Below are 21,747 nucleotides of genomic sequence, written 5' to 3' on the forward strand. Positions count from 1 at the left end.
GACCTTCAAAAATATGCAAGTGATAAATGGCATGTCCTGAATATATGTGTGAAAAAAAATATGTTAATAGATGATATTCCCTCCAGACAGAAATCATCTGATAGGCTATAAATCTGTCTACAGGTACATGAAAGTGGTAGAAGCTTTGCCAACATATGGAGTTCATTACTATGGAGTAAAGGTTAGTAAATGCCTATAGATAATGTGATTGCTTAGCTTATTACGTGTGATTACATTCCTGTAGGAGTAGTTTGATGATTCAGTACTCTTCTATCAGAATTAAACCCCCTGTGTTTCAACCTCTATAATATTTCCCCCTTCAGTATTATTTAAAAATTGTTTCCAGAGTGCAGCAAAGCCTTACGTCCTACAGAAGACAGAAAGGAATCTTTATAAAACCTTCTGTAATCCCATCAAGAGCTAAATCATATCAGATTAATTAAACTGGATATCGCTTCTGCATCCAAATCAGTTAATAGTTTCCCCAGAGAAATTTCTAATCAAGATTAGAAAAAATAAATACAATGTAGAAAAGACCAGTTCTAAGTGGTAGGTGATTAATGGGTGCGTACTTGGAGCGGGAAACCGCTGAGAAATATTTTTGGAGAGTGATGGAAATGCACCATTTATTCCCGTTTATAGAGCAGAGCCTGGGCCAAAGTGTTTTGTGCAGAAGAGTTCAGCAGAGATGATGTCTCCTTACTTTTGAGTCATGGCCATGACTGCGGTACCTGAGAAGCTGATGTTTTGCACTGTTCTCTCCTCCTGCGGCTGCCCGTGCCTGAATTTAGTGGATGTAGTCACTGGCCACAGATTTTTTTCTGTCCCATATCCTTTCCCCCTCACAGCCACTCCTGCAACGAGTGACACCCTGTTGTTCCAGCAGCACTGTTGCTTTTTTGTCCACTTTGCACAACCACCATGTAATTTCTTGCCTCTGCCTGAGAAGGCAGGGGCAGAAAGTTTCAGCATTCACCCCAGCAATCCACTTCACATCAGTTTGTTTGCAAAAAATGTCCTTGTTCTGTACCTACTTGTACTTGTCACAGAATGAAACGGGCTGTAATCTTGGAATTGCTTAATTCTTAAGTAGCTCTTGGTTCATGTAGATGTCCATTTTTCAGGATAAACAAGGAATCCCGTGGTGGCTTGGAATAAGTTACAAAGGAATAGGCCAGTACGACTTACAAGACAAAGTTAAGCCCAGAAAAGTAAGTTTTGTTGCCTGTGATTCTCTTCGGTGGGGGGAGGCAGGCGGTGTTGCATGTCAGAATATAATTTTTTTAACTGTTGCTTATTAGACTAGTGAGCAAAAGACAAGGGAGGGAGGAGGAGAATTCTGCTGGCACCAAGACAGTAAAACTCTCCCTCTCACATAGATAGTGGAAACTCCCTTTGGGAGCTTTGGCTTGTGTGTCATCCTGAGTTTGGTGGTCTCAGGACAGTCTGGACAGGAATTTTGGCAGCCTCCAGGGATAACTGCAGAAATATGAAGCAATTGGGTTTCTGCAAGTCCTGAACTAAAGCCCTTGTACTCAATCAACATTCAGTTGGCTTTCATAGGTGTTTTTCATGTATGAAGTGATAAAAGGCTCCACTGATATCCATGAAATATGAGGGGGACTGTGAAAACTGCTGGCCTGTTTAGGCAACTGTATGTTTCCATGACTCAACGGATTGTAAGGGGGGGATTGAGAGTAGATGCCAAATACTGGAGGTCATCCTTCTCTTTTTCCACCGCTGTGCTCCCCAGCGTGTCTCCTGCAGAGTGAACTCTGCCAACAACCTCCCTTGTTGTTTAAACAGGGCAGAGGGTCCCATATCGCACTGCTGGCTCCCTCAAAGCCCCCATCAGCCAGCCCTAACAGGCTCTTCCGCCGGCAGCCTTGGAAACCCATCATGCAGCCCAAGCACATGATGTGTTGGGAGCTTGCCCGGTCCTGTAGCCGCATACGTCTCCCTGTGACAGGACTGAGCCCTGACAGTCTTTGAAGAGTTATTTAACCCGCTTGGCTGGGGGGTAGAGCCGGCACTGCATGTGCAGAGGCCGCGCTGTTGGGCTCAGGGTGTGTGGTTTCTTTCTGGTCACGTCTTTGGAACATCTAAGCCTTGAGGAGACGGGAGACCTGGGGTTTTGCTGTTCTCCTACCCCAGGAATGGTCTGGGCAGGAATTCACATGAAGTGAGCGCTTCCTGCCAGCGAATTTTGTATTTGCGAAATGATATTGTTTAGTGTATTGGTGCCAAAAAACACAGCTTACCAAAACTTCCTTGTTACAAGTATTTCCCCTTCAAGCTCCCAACTTCCAGAGCAGGCTATGACTTGGTTTCTTTTGGTATATTTTATACCTGTGTGTCTAAGGTTGAACACATATGCCCTCCCTTTGCTTTGTTTAGTAAAGCACATAGTGTTGTCCCAGGTCTGTCTTACCATGCCTGTTCTAAATGACAGTGACACAAGAGGAACCCAAGAAAATCAAGTCCATGTTAACGCAGCCATTGATTGTCAAAGGGGAGCATCAAGGAGCTCGTTTTGCTCCTGAGCACTTCCCCGGTTTTAGGCAGCATCTACAAGATTTTCTGGTCAGGTCAAACACGGATCGTTCTCTAGCCAAGATGTCCAGCTGTGACCAGCAATGCTCTCCAAGAAAGCGCAGCCTGCCTGGCTAGAAGCATTGCTTCGCCAAGCAGTTTTTATGCTTGTGGGATTTCAGTTTACAACATCAACCAGGCAGATTAAGAAAATTTTTTAAGGTCAGCAGGGCCCAGATACCAAGTCACACCCTGCTACAGTTAGTTATGAGGCGTTGCCTTTGAAGACAGCAGGAGCTGTGTTTAAGAAAAGTAAAAAAAAAAAAAAAGCCAAAGGTCACCTCTGTAGTGGAAGTGTTACATGTTACGATGGAAATTATAATAGTTGTCTGCTTTACTGTAATTATACTTGTACAACAGAGGATAGAGATTAAAAGGGAAGGTGGGGGAGAGGAGGCTAAATGCAGAGGGAAGGTGTAATGCCAATAAGCTGATTGAAAAAGTGGGGATAGATATGGCTGTAGTTTCCTTGTGGATTTGTGTCTGGTGTTAGTAGGAGGGGACAGAAATCACTTGAGCCACAGCTCGTCCTGAGTCATGGCTACTTTTAAAATGTGGCTAAATATGCAAAACAGTTTCTTTATAAAAAAGGTGTTTCAGGGTTCGAAATACAAAGTGCATTTCTGATGTGATCCATGGAAGTAATTGCAATCAGAGTGCTTTGGGGGGGGGGCGGAGAGCAGACACTGGGTGTAGAGAGGCACCCACACCCAGACTTGGTTTTGGAGTTGAAGTGTTGAGACACTGCTGTTGATTTCAGTGTAGCTATAGCCTTGCTGTCTGTGATGTGGCAGGCAGAAGTCTCCTTTTAGCCAGTGCTGTTGTTTGTTCATACTTATGAATGTATCAGAATATATTTCAGAGGGAGAGGAGTCTATATAGCTTTCCTGAATCTCCGAGGACTCAGCAAGCAGAGTCCTTTCCGAAGCAGCAGGCAAGAGGGGACTAGGCATGTAAACTGTGCCTGCCTTTTGGAGCAGAGGTGCTAGTTTTGATGGATTTAGCAGAATTTTCTTGCTTTGCTTTTCAGGATGGAGCCAAATTCACAACTGACATATGCTGGGGTTATCCAGCTGTTTATAGTGTGGCTCAAAAGTGCTGTTGTGTTTATCCCTAGCCATCTGGGAAAGACCATCCTTATTGTGCTCCATTTTTCCAGTTAGTGGTGTTTAAATATACATGCAGCTGATGAACTGAATAAAAGGGAAAGGCTGAGTCCAAGTCTAATGAAGACCAAGCTGGCCTTTCCTAATCTTAAAGATACAAGGGATTTCTGGGTGTGCAAACCTCTCTGATACCCACTGCAGTGGGAAAGCTGCTGAGTCTCAGGTGGGAGGCTTTAAACATGACTTGGTGCCTGTGCACCAGCTGAATTGACACTAGGTGGTTTTATGCTGCTCCCCATGTCTTTTGGGCAATGTTAATGGCTTCTGTCAGATGTAGATGCATTTGTTTAATGTGTTCATCACACGCATCTGCTAAGAGCTAAGTCCATATTCAGAATAAAAAAAAAAACCGAATTAAAAAAACCACAACAAACTGCACCCATTAATGCAGTGTCAATTAAATGCCAACAAATATAACCATCCTCCTCAAAAAGTGATTTTTTTTTTGCTTTATCCAAGTAGATCTTTAGGCAAGGAGACCTAAATATGAGCCTTGGAGCACAGTGGTTATCCCAAGATTTTGTTGTTGGATCAACACTGTTGCATGAAGTCCAAGGTTGAGAGCTCTTCACAGGAAACGACTTGCAAGGCAGACCTGGATGAAGCAATCTCCAGATCCGTATCACCCAGCCTGGCCAACGCTTGCGCATGTACCATCAATCATGCGTGAGGGGAGCGTGTGTTGGTGGCGAGGACGGTGTGTAACTTAGGGCTGGACCAGGAGAACCTGCCGTGTCTGTCTGTGTAAAGCTGGCTGGGGAGGTTTGAGTCCGGCTATTAGTACTTTGCTGGTTGACCTGAGATGGTTTGGAGAAAGGAGGTTTGTTGCTGTCAGTCACTCCTGAAAGCTTGTATTTCTTCGGAAGCGGTTTCTAGTGAAGCGAGCCCGTGTTTTAGCCCTCGCACGGGACTGCAAGCTGATGGGAGCCAAGGGGAGCACCGTGCTCTGGCGCTGTAACAGACTGAAAATGGAGAATTATTTTTTGTGCCATTTATGAAAATCGTCTTTTTCTTCACAGATAAAAAACAGCGGCTCCACACTGACTGGAGGTTACACTGAGCTCAGTTGGTTATAATCCTGAAGTCTCACAGGGCATAAAAAGGCTGGGTTTGGCAACCCTCGTTCAGATTTCAGCTCAGACCTGGAATTAACTCTGCAGCCCTGCTGCTTTGCAAACATTCTCCCTTCAGCTGCAGTTAATACCGAGATGCCTCCTGCTTGCTGCGGGGTGGCATGCCAAGATCCTGTCCCCATTCTCCTCTGAATCAATTAGGAAAAGCATAAAACAGGTCCCAGGACTTCGTTTGCCATTTCAAAACAGAATAGATCTCCCTTTAATCTCTACCCCTATTCTTCTCACTGGTGAGGTAAGCAATGCATCGCCTTGTTTATGGAGCGTGTATTAGGATATGAGTTGAGTTCGTTCTGCATTCAGCCAATACGCGGTGATCCTCTGAGGGATGGGAATTTGAGCAGGCAGCTTGCTGGCTTTTTGACTTGTTCTCCCACTTCATTGTGTTTCTGCGGGCGACTCCCTGGTGATAAATGAACTATAATATCTAAAGAGGAGAACTAATCTTGCTATGGTATTGTTTCAAATCTACAAGAATTTTAATTCTACTGCTGGCTGTCTTGAATACATTATGTTCTCAGAAGTGTTTTTTAGACTATACTAGTTTTGAAATGGGCAATATTTATTATATTTTTCTTTTAACTCAACATACACTAAGAGCTGAGGCTGAAAGTTTTCCCTTGCAGAACATTCACTTAATGTAAATTTGCTGTCCTGCTTTGCTGAGTGGTTCAGATCACAGCAGCATTCGTACAGGCTTCTCAGCAGGGGGATCTAATTAGGCAGAGATTTCTTTTACAATGTTTATTTCTCACCAAGTAGAAGCCATTGATTTAGTCATAAGACACTGAGTGCGCATAATTATTTAAAATAAACACAGGGCTGTTATGAGGCTGCTTTGAATTTCGGTTCCCTCCAGATGTGCGGGAAGTTGCTTGAGCGTCACCTGCCCCAAAACACATGCGTTTTGGGACAGTTTGTTTGGTGCCCGGACATCTCTCCTTCTTATTAATATCAATGCTAGTGAGAACTGGGCAAGGATTGATCATAATATATTGGAAAAATATGTGAAGGTTTTTAGAGGACTGGCTTAATATGTAAGAGATGAAGGATGCCTCCAGGTGAGCTCTGCCAGTTTATGCTGGCACAGGTGGGAGCCATCTGCTGCCTCCTCTCCAAAGTTGCTGCAGGTGGGGCAGTTTGGCTCTCCTATCATCTCCTTAAATGCCTCCCTCCATGGCCAGGCGTAGCAATTCAAAACAAAAGGATTTCAGCTGAAGGTAGCATGCCAGGGAGCAAACTGTAGTGGAGGGGCTGAAACGCAGCCCTCGTTCCAGTGTTGCCGGCAGGGTGGTAATTTCCTCCATCGGGGTGGGGTGCATTCCTGTGGGCAGAAATCTTTTATGTTTCCTTGGTCTGAATTGCCAGATTTGACTTGAGATTGCCGTTCCCAGCCAGTTCCTGCGATGCTGGTTGCTGAACGTCCTTACAGGCACCACACGTATCGCTGGTTGCTTTGAAAGTGCTTCCCCAGGGAAAGGCTGCTGCAAACACTGCAGCAGGGTTTGCACTTCCAAGCTGACCTTACCCAATGATCCCTTGGGTAGAACTTCAGAGATCTGTGTAATTTGCTATCAACCTTAGACACATCCCAGGTGCAACCCTGGCACGTGCTGTGCCCGGGGCTGGTGCAGCAGTGCTTGGCCACACAACCCCTGCAGCCAGCTTCTCTCCAGATTTCAGCCCCTTGCTAAAAAACAAACAAGCAAATTTAAATAATTTTTTTAAACAAAATAAATCAGGCTGATAAGAATATTAAGCAAAGGGCCCCCGAGGAGCTCCCCTGCATGTTTCTCAAGGCGGGGGCTCTGCCTGCGATCGTGATGGGGCTGTTTTCCTGAGCTCCTGCTGTCAGGCCCAGACAAACTTGCATTTTATTCAAAACTGGGTGCAGGATCAGCCAGGTAAAAAACCAGCTGCTTCTTTTATTAAGGTGTCTCACTATTTAAGCAGGCTGTGTCTGCTTTGTGTCTTTGACTACAATTACAGCTCTTTTTGTACGGGAAGGGGGGTTAGGAGGGCGGTATCTTTGTTCATTGTTCTGTAGTATCTCAGAGGATCGCAGTAGAAATGCAGGAAGCTTAAACTCATGGGCTGGCAAAAGCAGCAGCTGGGTGGCAGGAGCCTGGTTGGTGCACAGAAGTGCCTGAGCAATGAGGTGTGATCGGAGAGCATTGCACCTCCGCCTTCTACAAGAATACCAGGAAAGCAAACCTAGACCAGGCCAAATTCTGCCTGTAGAGTCAGACAGGCAGCCCCTGCTACGCTCACTGGGAGTTTTTTGGGAGCCTTTAAGGATCTGGCAATCTAAATGGATGGGCAGGCTATTAAGAAAACATTCATTAGCTCAGGTGGACCTAATCATCTGGTTAAAGGGAACATATATTGCAAAACTTCCACAAAAACGTTTTAATTATTCCTAATTGTTCTTCCAGCCCTCAAAAACCAGTTTAAGATTTCCAGATTATTTTTACAACTCTTTTGTCTTTTAATATGCCCGTAGTTTAGGTAAGAGAGAAATTAGGAATGACAGAGTTAAGGGGTATTTGAAGGGAGCAGGAAAACTCGAGTGCAGCAACAGTTTTCTGAGATTTGCCCTTTGACCACAATTTAGAAGATTTTTATTTGAAGGAGATTATAGCATTTTATTTGGTTTACTCTGGGTTATTCTTTATTACTTTTTTTTTGTCCTTGTTTGTATTAAGGCCTTTTCTTCCTCTTGTGTTTTTGAATCTAGACGTGTTAAGCAGAAACTTGTTCATACATTCATTCGTGATTATTTTTAAGTGCACCTATATAAATCTTATTAGTCCACATCTTATTAGTCCACAACTTATTCTGAAGCTACTCATATAATCATTCGTCTGATATTTAAGGGCCTGACTGCAGGAGAGTTTGTCAGGGGACTTGATTGCTAAGGAGCATATATTGTTCTTAAGTGAGATGGCTTAAGGACAGGGCACTTCTCAGTCCATAAGAGCAAAAACGTGTCCTATGTGCAGAATTTCAAATGCCACTTCCCCATCTCTCCTGCTGTGGAGCAGCAAAGAGGGGAGCTGAAGTTATCCCACTCCCGAGTGTCTTTGGGCAAGGAGGCAAATATCTTTCTGTTGAATGTACCTGGCTGCAAATGCTTCGGGCACCTGTCGGCTCCCTTCTGGGCTGGGTTGGAGCTCACAGGGTGGGGAGGAAATGGGGCAAAGCTCTACCCACATCCTGAGGCAATTCCATGCAGATTTCCTTACAAACGCAAAGCAAAAGCTTTTTTTTTTTTTTATCGTTCTTGGCACCACAGACGATCAGGGATGCGTCTCACCCGGGGTTGCCGTTGGATTTGCACAGGCAGCTCCTCATGGAAGGGTCCACCCCGACCCTCGGAGCGCTGGTGCGTCCCTCTGCCTGGGCGGGAGGCTGCTCAAGGCGCGGGGGCAGCTGCGTTTTGTCCCCCTGCCAAATGTGACTCTTCGCCCTCGCTGCCCCTGGGACAGGTGACCCCTTCTCCCGCAGCCCTCAGGAATGCCCGGCGCATCCGGAGGGGAAAAACCCAGAGGAAGTGATAAAGGATAAAGGGGACGGGGTGTCATCACCCGCAACCGATAGGGGCAGCAAGGCAGTTTGTTTTTTTTTTCCAGAGGTCATGTTTGAAGCACGCCCATCGTTTTTATGAGCGTGGGAGCAGGGCAGGCCGGGAACATGGTACGATGCTTCTCGTCAAACCTGCTGCCTCTCGGGCGTGAGTCAACGCCGGCGGGGCCAGGACTCGGCCGCTGCGGGGGCCCGGGCTGCCTGCTGCAGCCTCCCTCGCCACCCTTGCTCCCACCTCAGCCCCCCGCGAGGCCTCGGGGTGCTCTGGAGGGGTGCAGCCCCTCGGTGGAAACCCTCTTCTGTTCTCTCCTCGGTTCAGTTTTCCCTTTATCTGAGGGAAAGGGTGGGTCGGGGAGGCGTCGCCGCCGGGAGAGGCGGTGATGTCAGGCGTGTGTCAGCAGTGGGAGGCGAAGCTGGCGAAAGCGGAGCGGCACCGACGGGCCGCCGGCGGCGGGGAGGGATGATGGCATGGCAGCCACCTCTTGCTCTGCTCTTCTCGTGTCGCCCTTGACGCTTTCCGGAGTGGCCGGTGGTGCCGGGGAGAAGGGGCTGGTGCTGCGGGGAGGTGAGTGCGGGGAGGGGAGCGTGCACGGCGGGATGAGCAGCGGAGGGAGGCGGCCGAGCTGCCGGGGTCCTGCTGGGGATCCCTCTGTGCTGGAGCACCCATGGGTGCTATTGCTCAACGTCCTGGCACGCTGCGTGAGCTGTTTCCTTTTTAATTTCTTTTAAAAATATGTTTCTTTAAAAGGTCAATGCCAAGTTATAAAGAGGGCACTTCTGAAAGGAGCGTGATTGGACAGGGTGCCTTTAATACAAAGATAAACTTACTTAAGCAGCGGAGTAAAACTTCCACTATCTTTTAAAAAGTGACTTATTAGTTTAAGTAAATGACATTTCCCCTTTGCATTTTTCGCATAGCAGGATCTAATAATAAATTGTAGTATTAGAAAGGAAAGTTTTAGCTAAACAAAGGGAAAGGTCGCTAAAAGAGCCAGAGTTTTCCCCGCAAACATGTGCACTGGGTTATGTTTCATTTACAATCCGTGTTAAGAATGTTTTAAATGAAGCATGGTGTAATATGTAATTTTTTTACAAAACTTGAAGTCCTTCCATAGAGCGCGGCATGTCGGGTTTTGGCAGAGGTCAGCGGGAATGTCGCGTGTCCTTCTGGCGTGGTGGCTGCAGCCTCGACGGCTTTTGGGAAACTCCTGTGGGGAAGGAGGGGGTCACTGTAATGGCTTCGGCTGGATCACTGGTGTTGCAAGCTGGTCTCTCCCACTTAACTGGCCCTGCCCGCCCAGCCTGGCGGGAAGCTCCCCAAGTACCTCCCTTGGGCTCTAGCTCTGGGAAGTAGCCGGCTGTAAACTACAAGCTGCTGCGCTTGTGCACCGCATCTTATTCAGGTGGCATCCTTAGGGACACCTGTCCGGGTCTCTGTGCACCCACACACCCTGGCACTGCTGGAGAGGCGGCAGGAGGTGGTGCTGCAGAAACCTGCTCTGAGGCGCTGGGGAACAGCTTAGCCAAAGCTGGGCTGAGAAGGTGCAACCCCCGATGGATCATCCCCAGAGGGTGGCTAATGCTGGTGCAAAGGGAGAGGAGATTCTTCAGAAATTCTGATCCCACGGATGCAGCTGCCAAGCCCTGGTTGACTTTGATCTCTTCTCCCAGCTGGCACTTGGCAGGAAATCTGTGGTTTCCTTACAGAAGTATGTGTTGTGCGGTGGCTTCCTCCTGTAGCTGTTCTTTCTCTTTATGTTTTGTACCCCTGCTCCAAAATGTCACGCTGAATCTCTCACCCAGTGTCTTCAGAAGAGAAAGGTCTTGGTTTTCCCTGAGCTGCTGCCGTTCCCTGAGGATGTTCTGACTGAGGGAAGAGACCATAGGTGTCTCTGCAATTACTTTGTAGAGAGATTTTTGCATTTAATCAGAGAGAAAAGGACTTTAGCTGCCCACCCAAGATCTCTGTGAACTTCTAGCAGTGAAATGTGCTATTGATGGGAACAGATATTGTGTCAGGCAAAATCCTAAATCTGCAGTGCATTGTCTGTAAGAGTGCGAAAATACTTGAAGGGCATCCTATATATTTGTATTTAAGTGCTTATATTAACTGGTGTTATGAATGTTGTTATTGCTGAGTCTATGCTATAGCTGAAGGTACGCAAGAATTGTAATTTGCTGAAATTGTATAACCTTGGGGGAAGAAGACTGGTGATTCTTGCAATGACAGTGTTCTGCTTCTCTCTCCCAATTCTCCTAGCTATTTCAGTGGAAGCAGCTGGAAAATCTCTATTTCCGTGAAAAGAAATTTGCTGTGGAAGTACACGATCCCCGCAGGTAAGACTGGAGGAGGCAGTTGTAGCAGCAGGATGTATCTTTACCCAGACTGGGGATTCGTCATCTCGTGTTGATGGATAGGGATAAGAGGTGCCTCTGAGTTCAACACAGACCTGAGTTTACTCTGGTGTTGCAATACTGAGCCTGAGCCTGCATTTAGCAGGACAGACCAGGGCTGGATCTGGTTTGTGGGTGATGGACAAGTAGCGCTGTGATGTTGTGGAGGGAAGGTCACAGCTGTAGTGAATAACCTGGAGCAACTGTCGATGCGTTATAGCTCTGGGTGTCCTTCTCTCAAATTGCCTATGGTGTCCGCTGAGGGAGGACTATTTGTCACGGCCCAATTTGCTCACTTAACAAAACCCTTCCCTGTAAGGTGCGTGTGCAGTAGGAGACCCAGGGGAGTAGCCAGCAGGACCCGGACATGATTTTCTTGCTCACCTTCTGCCCTCCCCTGCCTTGGCAGCGATGCTCCTTCCTCTGAGCTTGAGCCTCCAGGGGCCCAAAAGAGCACTGCTGGTTAGGGTGGGAGCTCACCTGCAGGCTGCTTTCCTGTGCCTTCCCATCAGGATCCCTCCCAAGAAGAAAGAGCCTTTGCCCAGGGTGAATTTCTCACTCCACCTTCCTTTCTGGTTCAGCTGCTGCCATCCTTTCTGCCTCTGGCATAGTGCCTCTCAGCTGGGCCAGGAGGAGCTGCGACGTGCCCTGCTGATCCCCTCAGGTCCCCCATCCTGCCCAACCTCTCCTTTCAGGGTCCCATGGCACTCTGCGGCACCCTTTCTAGGTTTATGGCGCACCCAGCCAATTGTGCTGCTGAACTAAAGGCGCAGCAGTTGTTGCTGCTCTGTGTTGCAAAGCTCAGCCAGGAGGAACTTTAACTGTGTAAAATGAAGGGAAGGTTAGGAGGGAGGAAAGGCAGCAGCACCGGGTGATGGGGAGAAGGAAATCCAAGTTTTCATATGTCTAAAACAAAGGCTGAGCCTTGCCTGATTGAGAGAGAGGCTTCAAACCTCAAATGCTTGTCTTGAAATTGCATTTCTCTTCACTTCCTCAGAATTTCAGTGTCAAGAAGGACCTTTGGTCAGAGTGGACTGGTGGTGCAAACCTGGTATGCCAACACTTCCCTGATCAAGTCCATCTGGGTGATGGCAATCAGTCAACACCAGTTTTACTTGGACAGAAAGCAAAGCAAAGTAAGTTGTAAGGCATTTTACTGTAGGCATGAGTTTCAACACCTTTCTTTTATATCCTTCAGTGTATTGTTGTTCCACAGATAAAGTAGTCTCCAGAGAAGAAATACAAATTGTTTTTGTCAACTTCTTGAGCAGGCTATTAGCAACAGTGTTGTAATTCAGTCCATTTTAGCCTGCCTGCAATTAAGGGCTATGGAAGTGTAATCACAGAAGAGGGAATTCTCACTTCTCAGTGTTTAATTTGATTTTTCTTTTGTCTCCTTCTTGTGTTCATTTTGAGCAAAGTGCAAACAGCAAAAAGATTTTTAGCTGAAATGGTTCGGGCTTTGGGGGCAGCCAACACAGCCCTGTGCACCACAAGTTCCTGCATGATGCTGTTGCTTTAGCCCCTAATTTTGTGGGAGATGTGGGAAATGTCATCTTCTGTGACCCTGTGCTCTGAAGATCATTAGAGGTAACTCGATGAGGCTTTTTTTTTTTTTTCCCTGAACCCCTTCAGGCAAAAATTCCTTCAGCGAGAAGTTTGGATGATATCGCCATGGATCTGACAGAGATGGGAACACCAAAAGTTTCAAAGCTAGTGACTTCGGAGGCAAAGAACCAGCTTATTATGGCCAGCAATGGCAGTTTGATCTCATCAGGTAATACTTAGTGTCAATGCAAGGTAGTGAAGTACAGTGGGGCTTGTGTACCGAGGGTGAAACCGAGGCTAGCTGACCAAAATAGACACATGTATGTGAAGGCATGTATTAGATTAGTTATGTATCCGAAATGCTATCATCTGCTGTTCCCCCCCCGTAACTAAACAAGAAAATAAAAATATGCTAGATGGATAAACACCATTATACTGTTAGTTCATATTTATCAGTCAGTCCTTGAATGACGGTGTCATCAAAGTCCAAGGGAAATTTGATCCAGGCTGACTTCAGGCATTTGTACTAAGAGTTGAGTTGCCTCGAGCTTCCTCAAATATGAGGAGCGGAGATAAATGCTTCCAAATAAAGCTCAGCTCTGGAGTGGACTTTAGATCTCTCCCTTGACTGTGGAGGAGAGGAAACAGAGGGAGGTAAAAGCCTGGCTGCCACACTTAGCTGACTCGAGGTGAAGCCCAAGTGAGGAGCTTCGGTCTGTCTTGAGTGCGAAGTCAAAGCTAGAATATCAAGTATATCATAGATATCCCTAATGCATTGATTTATATCCTGGGTGGTGGGGTTTTGGGGTTTATACCTGGGACTTATCATGCAGGTATGTACACCGGGGCTTTGAAAAAGTGCAGATTTCCTGAAAGCCTGCTTGCTGGATGACATGAAAGCTGGACCTTAAACATTGAATAACGTGTTGTTTTGCTGGGCTGCACTGCTTCAGGGAGATCTCTGCTTATTGACCAGAGAAAAAATGTTTACCTGTAAATCATCTGATACAGACAGTGTGTATTTCAGGCTCTCAGGATTCAGAGGTCAGTGAAGAACAAAAGAAGGAGAAAATCATGGAACTAAAGAAGAAAGAGAAACTCCTTCAGGAAAAACTGCTTCAGAAAGTTGAGGAGCTGAAGAAAATCTGCCTGCGAGAGGCGGTGAGAACCGCACTTTACGTTGGGGTGAGGGTGGGCAAGAGCCCTTCCCTCCCTCCAGACTTTCACATGGAGCCCTCTCTTTTCCCCAGGAGCTGACAGGCAAGATGCCCAAGGAGTATCCTCTGAGCGCTGGAGAGGAACCTCCCCAGGTCAGGAGACGTGTTGGCACGGCATTCAAGCTGGATGACAACCTGCTTCCGAGTGAAGAGGTGAGTGCTGCACTGTTCTTACAGCAAAGGTGGTGTGGTCAGACCGGTGGCCAAAGCCTCTTGTTAAATAATCCAGCTCTTCCCTCATTGTTTCAGAGGAGGCAGCTGCGACAGTCGCTTGCATAGGCTGGGAAATTCAGACTGGTACCGCCCTTATTTCAGCCATGCTCCCTTTGAAATGACGAGGAAGTTGCCTGTTTTAAAAGGGCTTAACATCCCCTGACACGAACCTCTGATTTGGCCACACTGCTTGTATTTTAATGGACGTTTTGCTGCTAATTAGAGAAGAGTAGGTGCATAATGCCATTTAGCAACCCATGACTATGAGCTTTTCACGACCATTGATTTGTGTCAGGTTGAGATTGTGTTTGAACCCAGAAGGTGGCAGGGGTGTGCGCTGTCCCCCTTGCAAAATCATCTGTCTGTGAGCGTAGTTTTGTGACAGGTGACAGCAGGAGGAGATTTATCTCTGCCTTAATGCAAGTTCCACCTAAGTAAAAGCTCTATATATTGCTCAAGAAGCTGATATGAACTTCGCTGGCAGAGGCTGACTCAGGAGATACGGTAATTCAGATTTATGCCGTTTCTGGACACATACCATTCCCCCTCATTCCTTGTAAGGTTTGTTAACAACCTGTATCATCTGAATAGTAAGTAGGTGTTGTGCTCTTTGCATCTGTCTTTCGCCGACAACTCGCTGCCCTGGGTTACAATACTGGGGTAATCCATGTCTGCAGCAAACAAACTGATGCTACTGAAACAAAATCCTACTGACCAGATTTAATAAGGTGCTGCTTAGCACCTCTGCAGCACCTTTCACCTAAGCCTCTCAAAGTTGTTTACAAACAATTAATTGAAGCCTCTAACTCCCTGTTACAAAGGTATGGTGATTTCAATTTCCAATTTTGTTTTCTGTAAAGTAGAAGGAGATTTTTGAACAGAACGTTTTCAGGCTTGGACTTGGAACAGGAGGTTTAGCAGCCTGCAGGTTAGAAGGGTCTAAACCCGAATTTAGGTGTCTATTTTACGTCACCCAGGCTTGAGAACTTTGGACCTTTCTCAAGAGATTTCATAAGCTTATACTTGTCAGAGAAAAAAGATGTAAGGGTTTCATACGCATAGGTCGTCTTGTCTATAAACTTTGGTATTTCTGTGTTTTGTGCTCAAGATTTCACTTCATTACCACAAAAATAGATCTTCTATCCAATAACCATTATTGATAATTTCTACCCAGAGTAGAACCAAATAACTCATCTCATGAATTTGCAGGATCCTGCTTTGCAGGACTTGGAGAGCAATTTTATCATACAGCAAAAGCTGGTGGAAGCTGCAAAGAAACTTGCCAGTGAGCCAGACCTCTGCAAAAATGTGAAGAAGAAAAGAAAGCAAGAATATGCTGATGCTGTAAAAAAGCTGCAAGAGATAGAAAATTCCATAAATGAATATAGAATCAAGTGTGGCAAAAAACCAACCCAGAAATCAACTCTTACTCTACCAGGTAAGCAAGAGAATTCCCCGTGTTCTGATGAAAACAGGGGAAAAAAGTAATTTGCCTCACTTACAAGTTTTGTTTACATCTCCTCTGTATGATTTTTATCTTCTCGAAGGCAGTTGAGTAAGAAAAATAGAGATGCAATTGCTGCATCTGATACGATAAGTGCACTGGTTATAGGCTGAGGGCAGAATAAGCTGCAGTTTTGGGAGCAAGTGCAGACACATTCCAGCACGAGGTACGGACCGTAGGTGCTATGTGTAGAAAGGCTGGCAGGAACATCTCGGCTGAAGCTGGTGTGGTGCCTGAATTCATAGCGTGTTGGGTGCAGTTGTGTGTCTAAGCTGCCACATGCAAGATCTCTCTCCCTTCCCTTCCGTGATGCTTCAGTTCTAGCAAAAATAGAGCATGTGGGTTTTTCTACAGGATTGAGGGAATAAGGATCAAAGACTTTCTCTTGATTAAAAATCACTGATTTCCAGGAAGGCATAAGCAACGTTCAAGAGTTTATGAATGCAAGTAGTGGCAAACAGGCTTTTGACTATATGCATTTGCCATTGATGAGCACAGTGAAAGCAGATATCCTTGCCCTCTCCATCCTGAAAGTGTGATTTTTTCCGAAGGGAGGTGAGATTCTTGCTGCTTCATAGAATAAAGCATGGGAACTTGCTAGTATCTAAGCCAACTGAACGAGTTTGGGAGTAGTAAAAGCTCCTAAGCATTGTAGGTTCTTCTAGTTTCTATAATGAGTAACAGTTTTGAGACATGTTTGACTTCTCACCTCTGTGGAAAATATATGTAGAAATTGTTAATGTTTGATTTTTTTTCTCCTTTGTCCCAGAGGAGATGCTGTTTTGTGAGGTTAGTGGGTTTTTTCCTGGGAATTGCAAGGTGGGAAAGAAAATGCAAGATTTTTCTGCTGTTTGTATTGATACCCTCTTCCTGATCATTGAGGTGAGACCTCTTGCCAGTACGTGTTTTCCCTGGAGGAGACCCTTCTCCAGTGCGCTGCCAGGCTTCTGCTGGGAAAGCCTTCACCATGCCCCGTTGCTGTTGAGAGCTTGGTTTAGATTCTTACGCAGCACAAACCACAGCAGCACTGGGCTATCCATCATCACAAAGTGCTTATTCTGAAAGGTTAATGATCGCTGTTTAATGTGGCCCAGCTAGTTCCAGTCTCTAGCTCATCAATCTGGATACTAATTGTGGGAGGTCCTGTATTACCTGCGACACATGGTGTGTAGTAACAGCCAGGAAGCTACTGGAGGCCAGTGAGCAGCGAGAGCCCCGTGGGGCAGCATCCATGCACAGTCACGGCTGGTTGATGCAGGTAGTTTTTTGTCCCGTTGTACAAACAAGCAACTTAGGAGTCAGTCCTTACACATTCAGCCCATCTTTTTGCAACATTTGATACATGACATCCTTGTTTGCTGTCTGAGAAGGCGGACACAGCCAGAAGGGACTGGACTCCGTGTCTACAAGGGTCTCCCTTCCTGGAGGCAGGGACTGCAAGACAGCAAACATTTAGCCAGCAATGTTAGCTGCATTCCCATCCAAGTCCTGACTCTTGCAGTGCAGTGTAGTTTTGTTTACCTGAAGCAAAACCATCATCTGCTTCAATAACTGATTTTACGAGTAACCTTTTCACCACTGATGACTCTACTCTCGGGCTCAATGTACAGAGTTTCAGAAAGCTGAGCCATGATGAGTCACTTGCGGCTGTGAATTTGGGGAATGACTTGTTGGAAATAACATGTTAAATAGTAACAATGATTTATTGAATAAAACCATAGCTATTTTCATCCCAGCCCCCAAGGGATGGGAGGTGAAGGACAAACTGGACTGTCTTCTGCTTCCCATATTCCACTCTCTTTCTTTGCTTCCTCTGTAGCTCAGTTTCTTCCCCTTTTGCACAGATTTGGGATGTAAATTCAGAGCTCCCCCGTATGTCAGCATTGCAGACCCCACGTGAATCTAGCAGCATAGCTTTAGACTGGTTTGGTTTGAGGTTTTTCTTCCCCCTAGGTAGGTTTTTCTCCTCCTTGCACTGGGCCCAGTTCCATATTTCACCACCACATGGTCAAATTCACGTGAATAAGCTCCTCTGAAGCTTTCCCCCAGTGTCAGGTTGCAAGCAGAGCTGCAACCCATCCTTGGTGGTCTGACAAGTCGCCTCAGGGCAGGGGCCAGCCCTGATCTTTTGCTGTTCTTGAAAAGCTGCTCTATTTACCAAATTCTTGTAACCAGACCTTTCCTCGCAGCAAAGCGCGACAGCAAGAGAGCAATGCGCATCGCGTGTGCTCATGATGACTGATGGAAGCAGCAGGTGTCATACACAAAGTGGCTGCTACTGTCGTCTTTTGTTGCTTCCTTTCCCTCCTGCATGGAGGTTTATGTGGACTTTTTACCCCGCCAGTGTTGCCTCTTGGCAGAAACGGCCTAAGAACAGATTTTTCTCTGGGTTAATTATCTCTAGTGCTGTTTTTTATCACCAGACTCATTTCTGTGCCCCTGCTGGTCTGTTTTAAACCTTAGCAAGGACAGGCTGTTTCTGAGTGAGTGGTGGTGTGTAGTATCAAGGTGAGAGGATGGGCAGGCAGGTGCAGTAAAGCACTTTGCAAATCTTTTCTGTTTCCTTTACATTTTATTGTCTATTCAATGTCCATACAGCAGTTACTTGTGTTGTTGGAATTTGGAATAACTTGATTGAAATCAGTGAAATTATTCTGGATTGATATTAACTTAAATGAAACAGACTTTGTAGGCTGATAAAACATTCAAAAGTGAATGCCAAATTTCAAAAGGTATTTCATACCTTCCTGGTGGGATTTCAGCTGTACCTAGAGGAGATTAGATGCTAGCAGCCAAGACCTACATGCCTGTGTAGGCTCCTGACTCTTACTGAAGCACCAAAACACCCTGTGAGATCTGTTGGAAGTTGGGTGGAAAACACCTTTGTAAATCTTGGCCTGATTCCCACTGGAGCTGAAAAAAAAAATCTCCTTTGATAATTACATAGGTAGCTTGCTGAACTGCAGTGAGCATAACTAGGTCATGATATACTGCAAAGCAGGACTGTCTTCAGGCTGTTGAGGGCTAAAGCATACAGATTGTAGTGTAACAAATAGCAGCTGTCTCTGAAGCTGTAGAAAATAAACTGTGTGTGATATTTGTAAATTGATGTTGGGTCTTGTATGCTTAAAGTGCTTGTTTTTATTCACAGATGATATAATTCCATCTGAGAGCAGCTCCCTGTCTGATACAACCACCTATGATGATGGTATGTTGCTTATCCTTATCTTCCTATGAAGCATGCCTATTCAGAGACATTCCTTTGACTTAATGTCCTTTAGCCTAATGCTTTGGTGGCTTTCGATGACAAATCACTTCACAGGGGAGGAAGAAAGAGCTTAACCAGGAATGTCGTTCCACATAATGGGTTAGTTATATTGAAAGTTCCTGCTCTGTGAGCTGATCTGAGTTGTCTTTAGAGAAGGTGATCGGTTTTAACATGACCAACCTGCAAACTGAAGGCTTTGAATTTCAAACAAGTACTTCAGCCCTAGGACCTGGCCAGAGGTGGATGAGCGGCTCGAAGAGTCATGACTGGGAGGATTTGCCCAGCCTTTCTGTCCTCACAGCTACTATAAAACTTACAGAAAAGTAGAAGGGTGACAGATACTAATAATCTGTTTACGTTTATCTGTTACCTAGTGAGCTTGCATCTTGCATGGGTATGGTGTTTGTTCATCTTACTCATTTCAGACACACACACACCCACAGACACATACATTCACGCCCTGTTCCACAAGGTGGAAAGGACTTGGCTTGCCTCTCCCTTAAACTGGATAATCATAATCTGGGGACAAAGATTATCTAAATTATTACTCACTTTTTAGTTAGGGCCTGATTCTGATCTCACTTTGTCCCAGTTTTAGACCTGTACAACCCATCTGATGCTTTAAAATAGAGTTACACCTGATTCCTGCTTGTACAAGTAGAAGTAGAGCCAAGGCTTCGGCTTCTGAAAGTCTTCTCTGTGGTGCTGGTCCTACATTTGTATGTATCAGTTGGAGTTTTCTGTTGGCTCTGATGGGACCTGGGCTGTGCCCTAAGCAAAGTGAAAACAAGGATCAAACCAGCGTCTTCCCAGTTGCCTTCAGCCAAATGTGTCTGTCAGTTGTCTTTGGTCATTCACTTGCTTTTGAAGTCAGTGCCTTTTAGGTTGTATTTCAAAACTCATTCTTAAAATATCATTTTCAAGTAGAGTGGGAAGGTGAGGGAGAGGAGCTGGCCTTTGCAGAGGCTGAGCTTGCCTGCTCAGCTCTGGGAAGGATAGAGCTGCAAACAGGTGTTTTCTCAAGGAAGTTCCACTTTGTGATCTGGCACAGCCCCAAGCTGTGTGTAATCTCCGTAGGAGTCGGTGCTGCTGAGATCTGTATAAGCCTCCGAGATGTCCTTTCTGTGCAGAGCAGAGCTCGGTGCAGGCAGGAGAGCCTTTCTAGATTCACAGCTTCTGTCCTTGTCTCTGTAGTGCAAAGTGTTTCTGCTTAGGGGCCACAGATTTGCATACAGGGCAAAAACATCAAGGATTTTGCTAACAAAACATATATTCCTTTTCAACAGTCAGTGAATCGCTTCCTGTGCCAGCACAGAGACCCAGCTCTGCGCAGCTTTCTCCAAGGCTTCCTCCACCAAAGTCCCTCGGGGTGGAGAGAATTCATCTCAGAAAGTCATCCATAAACGAGCAGCTCTTGGAAACCAGACACTCCAGGTAGGGCACGTCTTGCTGCTGCCGTGCTCTCTGCCTTGCTGGCATGAGCTCCGTCTTGCCCCTGCCAAGACTCCTGTTACTACAGGCACTCCAGCGGAGCCTGCAGCCTCTACGCTCCTCTGTGACTGCAGGATTTGGTGATGGGAGCTAGATTTCCTGTTTAGTAACAAAAGTGTGTATAAGTAGTTGTCACAGTCTCCAAAATTGCAGGGTAGTGTAGTCTTTGTGAAGAGGTCCGAGATGGGTGAGAAATTTAATAGCAAGGGCTATATTTAAGGAATTGCTCGTGCCCACCAGTACTGTCACCCTTTGTCTCTGTTTCTGTGGTTTGTTTTTAGTATTCATTAAACAACTTGTAGTTTTGCTGATGGCTGTGCTTAGTGGCTTCAGGTAACACCAAACCAAACCCATCCCTCCTGATGGTATCGGTATTTCAGCATGTACGTTGTGAATTCTGCATGCTTTGACATAAGTCCTGGTGGGAAAGTCTCCATGTAGGAGCGGAGTTACTAGGATTCAGCCAGCTACCGTCATTAGTTTAGTGCCGGCTGCAGTGACTGGCTGAAGTTCCTGTATATATCCATGGGATTTGGGCACTTTCTGAGCTAGAACAACAGTTCCATGGAGCGCATTGATAGCAGTAGCTCTGCTGATGGTTGTGTGATCATGTTATAAGGGTCTGAACTGGTGCTGGTTGTTCTCAGTGTAAGGATTCCCACTGATCTTGGTATTTCCTGGACTATGTCTTGCATGAGCAGGCTGTTGAAGGCACGCTTAAAAATGTTTTGAAGTTATGGGCAATGTCATGTCTTGGTGTTTTTCTCATCTGTCCCTCAAGATAAGCAAAACACTCCTCCACATGAAGTTCAGAAGTTGAATTATAGCCATATGTAACCATGTAGCTGTGATGTGCTTCATTTTAAAACCCAGTTCCTTTGCTTCTCTGTTACCTGCTCTGTCTCTTCTGCTTCATACTTCTGTCCTTTGGCAGCAGTTTTTCCTACCAGCCATCCTGTGAAGACCCCTCAAACCACAAGAAGGGGTTGAATTTTTCTTCCTCTTTACCAGTTCTGTTCCTTATATAAGGAAACACATCCAATTATGCCCTTACCTTTTTTTTCTGTCCTTCATTTTGTTTCGTCAAGACTTAGGGTGCATGTATTCTCTGTGCTGCAACTTGCATGGTGTTTAACCTAACTGGGATTGTCTCCTTTATTACAGGGACCCGCTTTCGACCCACAGCAGTCCTTACCGAACCCTGGACCGGCTGCCCCAGCCCCATGGGGGGAGAAGCATGCCTACAACCCCCGTGCTCACACGCAACGCCTACAGTAGCAGCCACTTACAGTAAGGGGGCTTTGTTTTAACTGCAATGTCCATCTTAAGCAGAAGAAGAATAAAAGCAAGTGGTGTTAAGAGGGCAAAGGGTCCTTTGCCGTGCAGCTTTCCCTGCAGCAGGGTTGGGCTCTCAAAATGTCCTTTCTTGGATATTGGGGGCACAAGGTTAATATCAGCCGCCATCTGGCACAGTCCTGCACCAGCTTTGTGACAGGCGAGTGAGGGTGTTTATGTGAGCACGGACCCTGCCTGGGCAAATAGCAGCACACACAAACGTGTGTCTGCAAAATTAGGAGTGAGGTGGAAGCTGGCACACAAATATTGCCTATCTGGTCATGAAAGACTGTAGGAGAAG

General features: G+C 46.0%; 1 protein-coding gene across 7 annotated transcripts in view; it reads left to right on the plus strand.

Moving 5' to 3' along the window:
• The window catches only part of FRMD4B (FERM domain containing 4B), a 136,959-nt gene that overhangs the window by 109,836 nt on the left and 5,376 nt on the right, over positions 1-21,747 (plus strand). For 6 of the 7 annotated variants that reach the window (XM_064453491.1, XM_064453486.1, XM_064453485.1 and 3 more), the window contains 11 exons: positions 124-181; positions 1,125-1,211; positions 10,737-10,813; positions 11,868-12,006; positions 12,506-12,647; positions 13,446-13,579; positions 13,669-13,788; positions 15,058-15,286; positions 18,504-18,560; positions 19,907-20,054; positions 21,276-21,401. In XM_064453491.1, coding sequence (XP_064309561.1) covers positions 124-181; positions 1,125-1,211; positions 10,737-10,813; positions 11,868-12,006; positions 12,506-12,647; positions 13,446-13,579; positions 13,669-13,788; positions 15,058-15,286; positions 18,504-18,560; positions 19,907-20,054; positions 21,276-21,401 — 1,317 coding nt within the window. The remainder of the gene's footprint in view (positions 1-123; positions 182-1,124; positions 1,212-10,736; positions 10,814-11,867; positions 12,007-12,505; positions 12,648-13,445; positions 13,580-13,668; positions 13,789-15,057; positions 15,287-18,503; positions 18,561-19,906; positions 20,055-21,275; positions 21,402-21,747) is intronic. The other variant, XM_064453487.1, reaches the window with a different exon arrangement.

This window comes from Phalacrocorax carbo, chromosome 6 (genome assembly GCF_963921805.1).
Source record: "Phalacrocorax carbo chromosome 6, bPhaCar2.1, whole genome shotgun sequence".
In the NCBI taxonomy this organism is placed as follows: domain Eukaryota; kingdom Metazoa; phylum Chordata; class Aves; order Suliformes; family Phalacrocoracidae; genus Phalacrocorax; species Phalacrocorax carbo.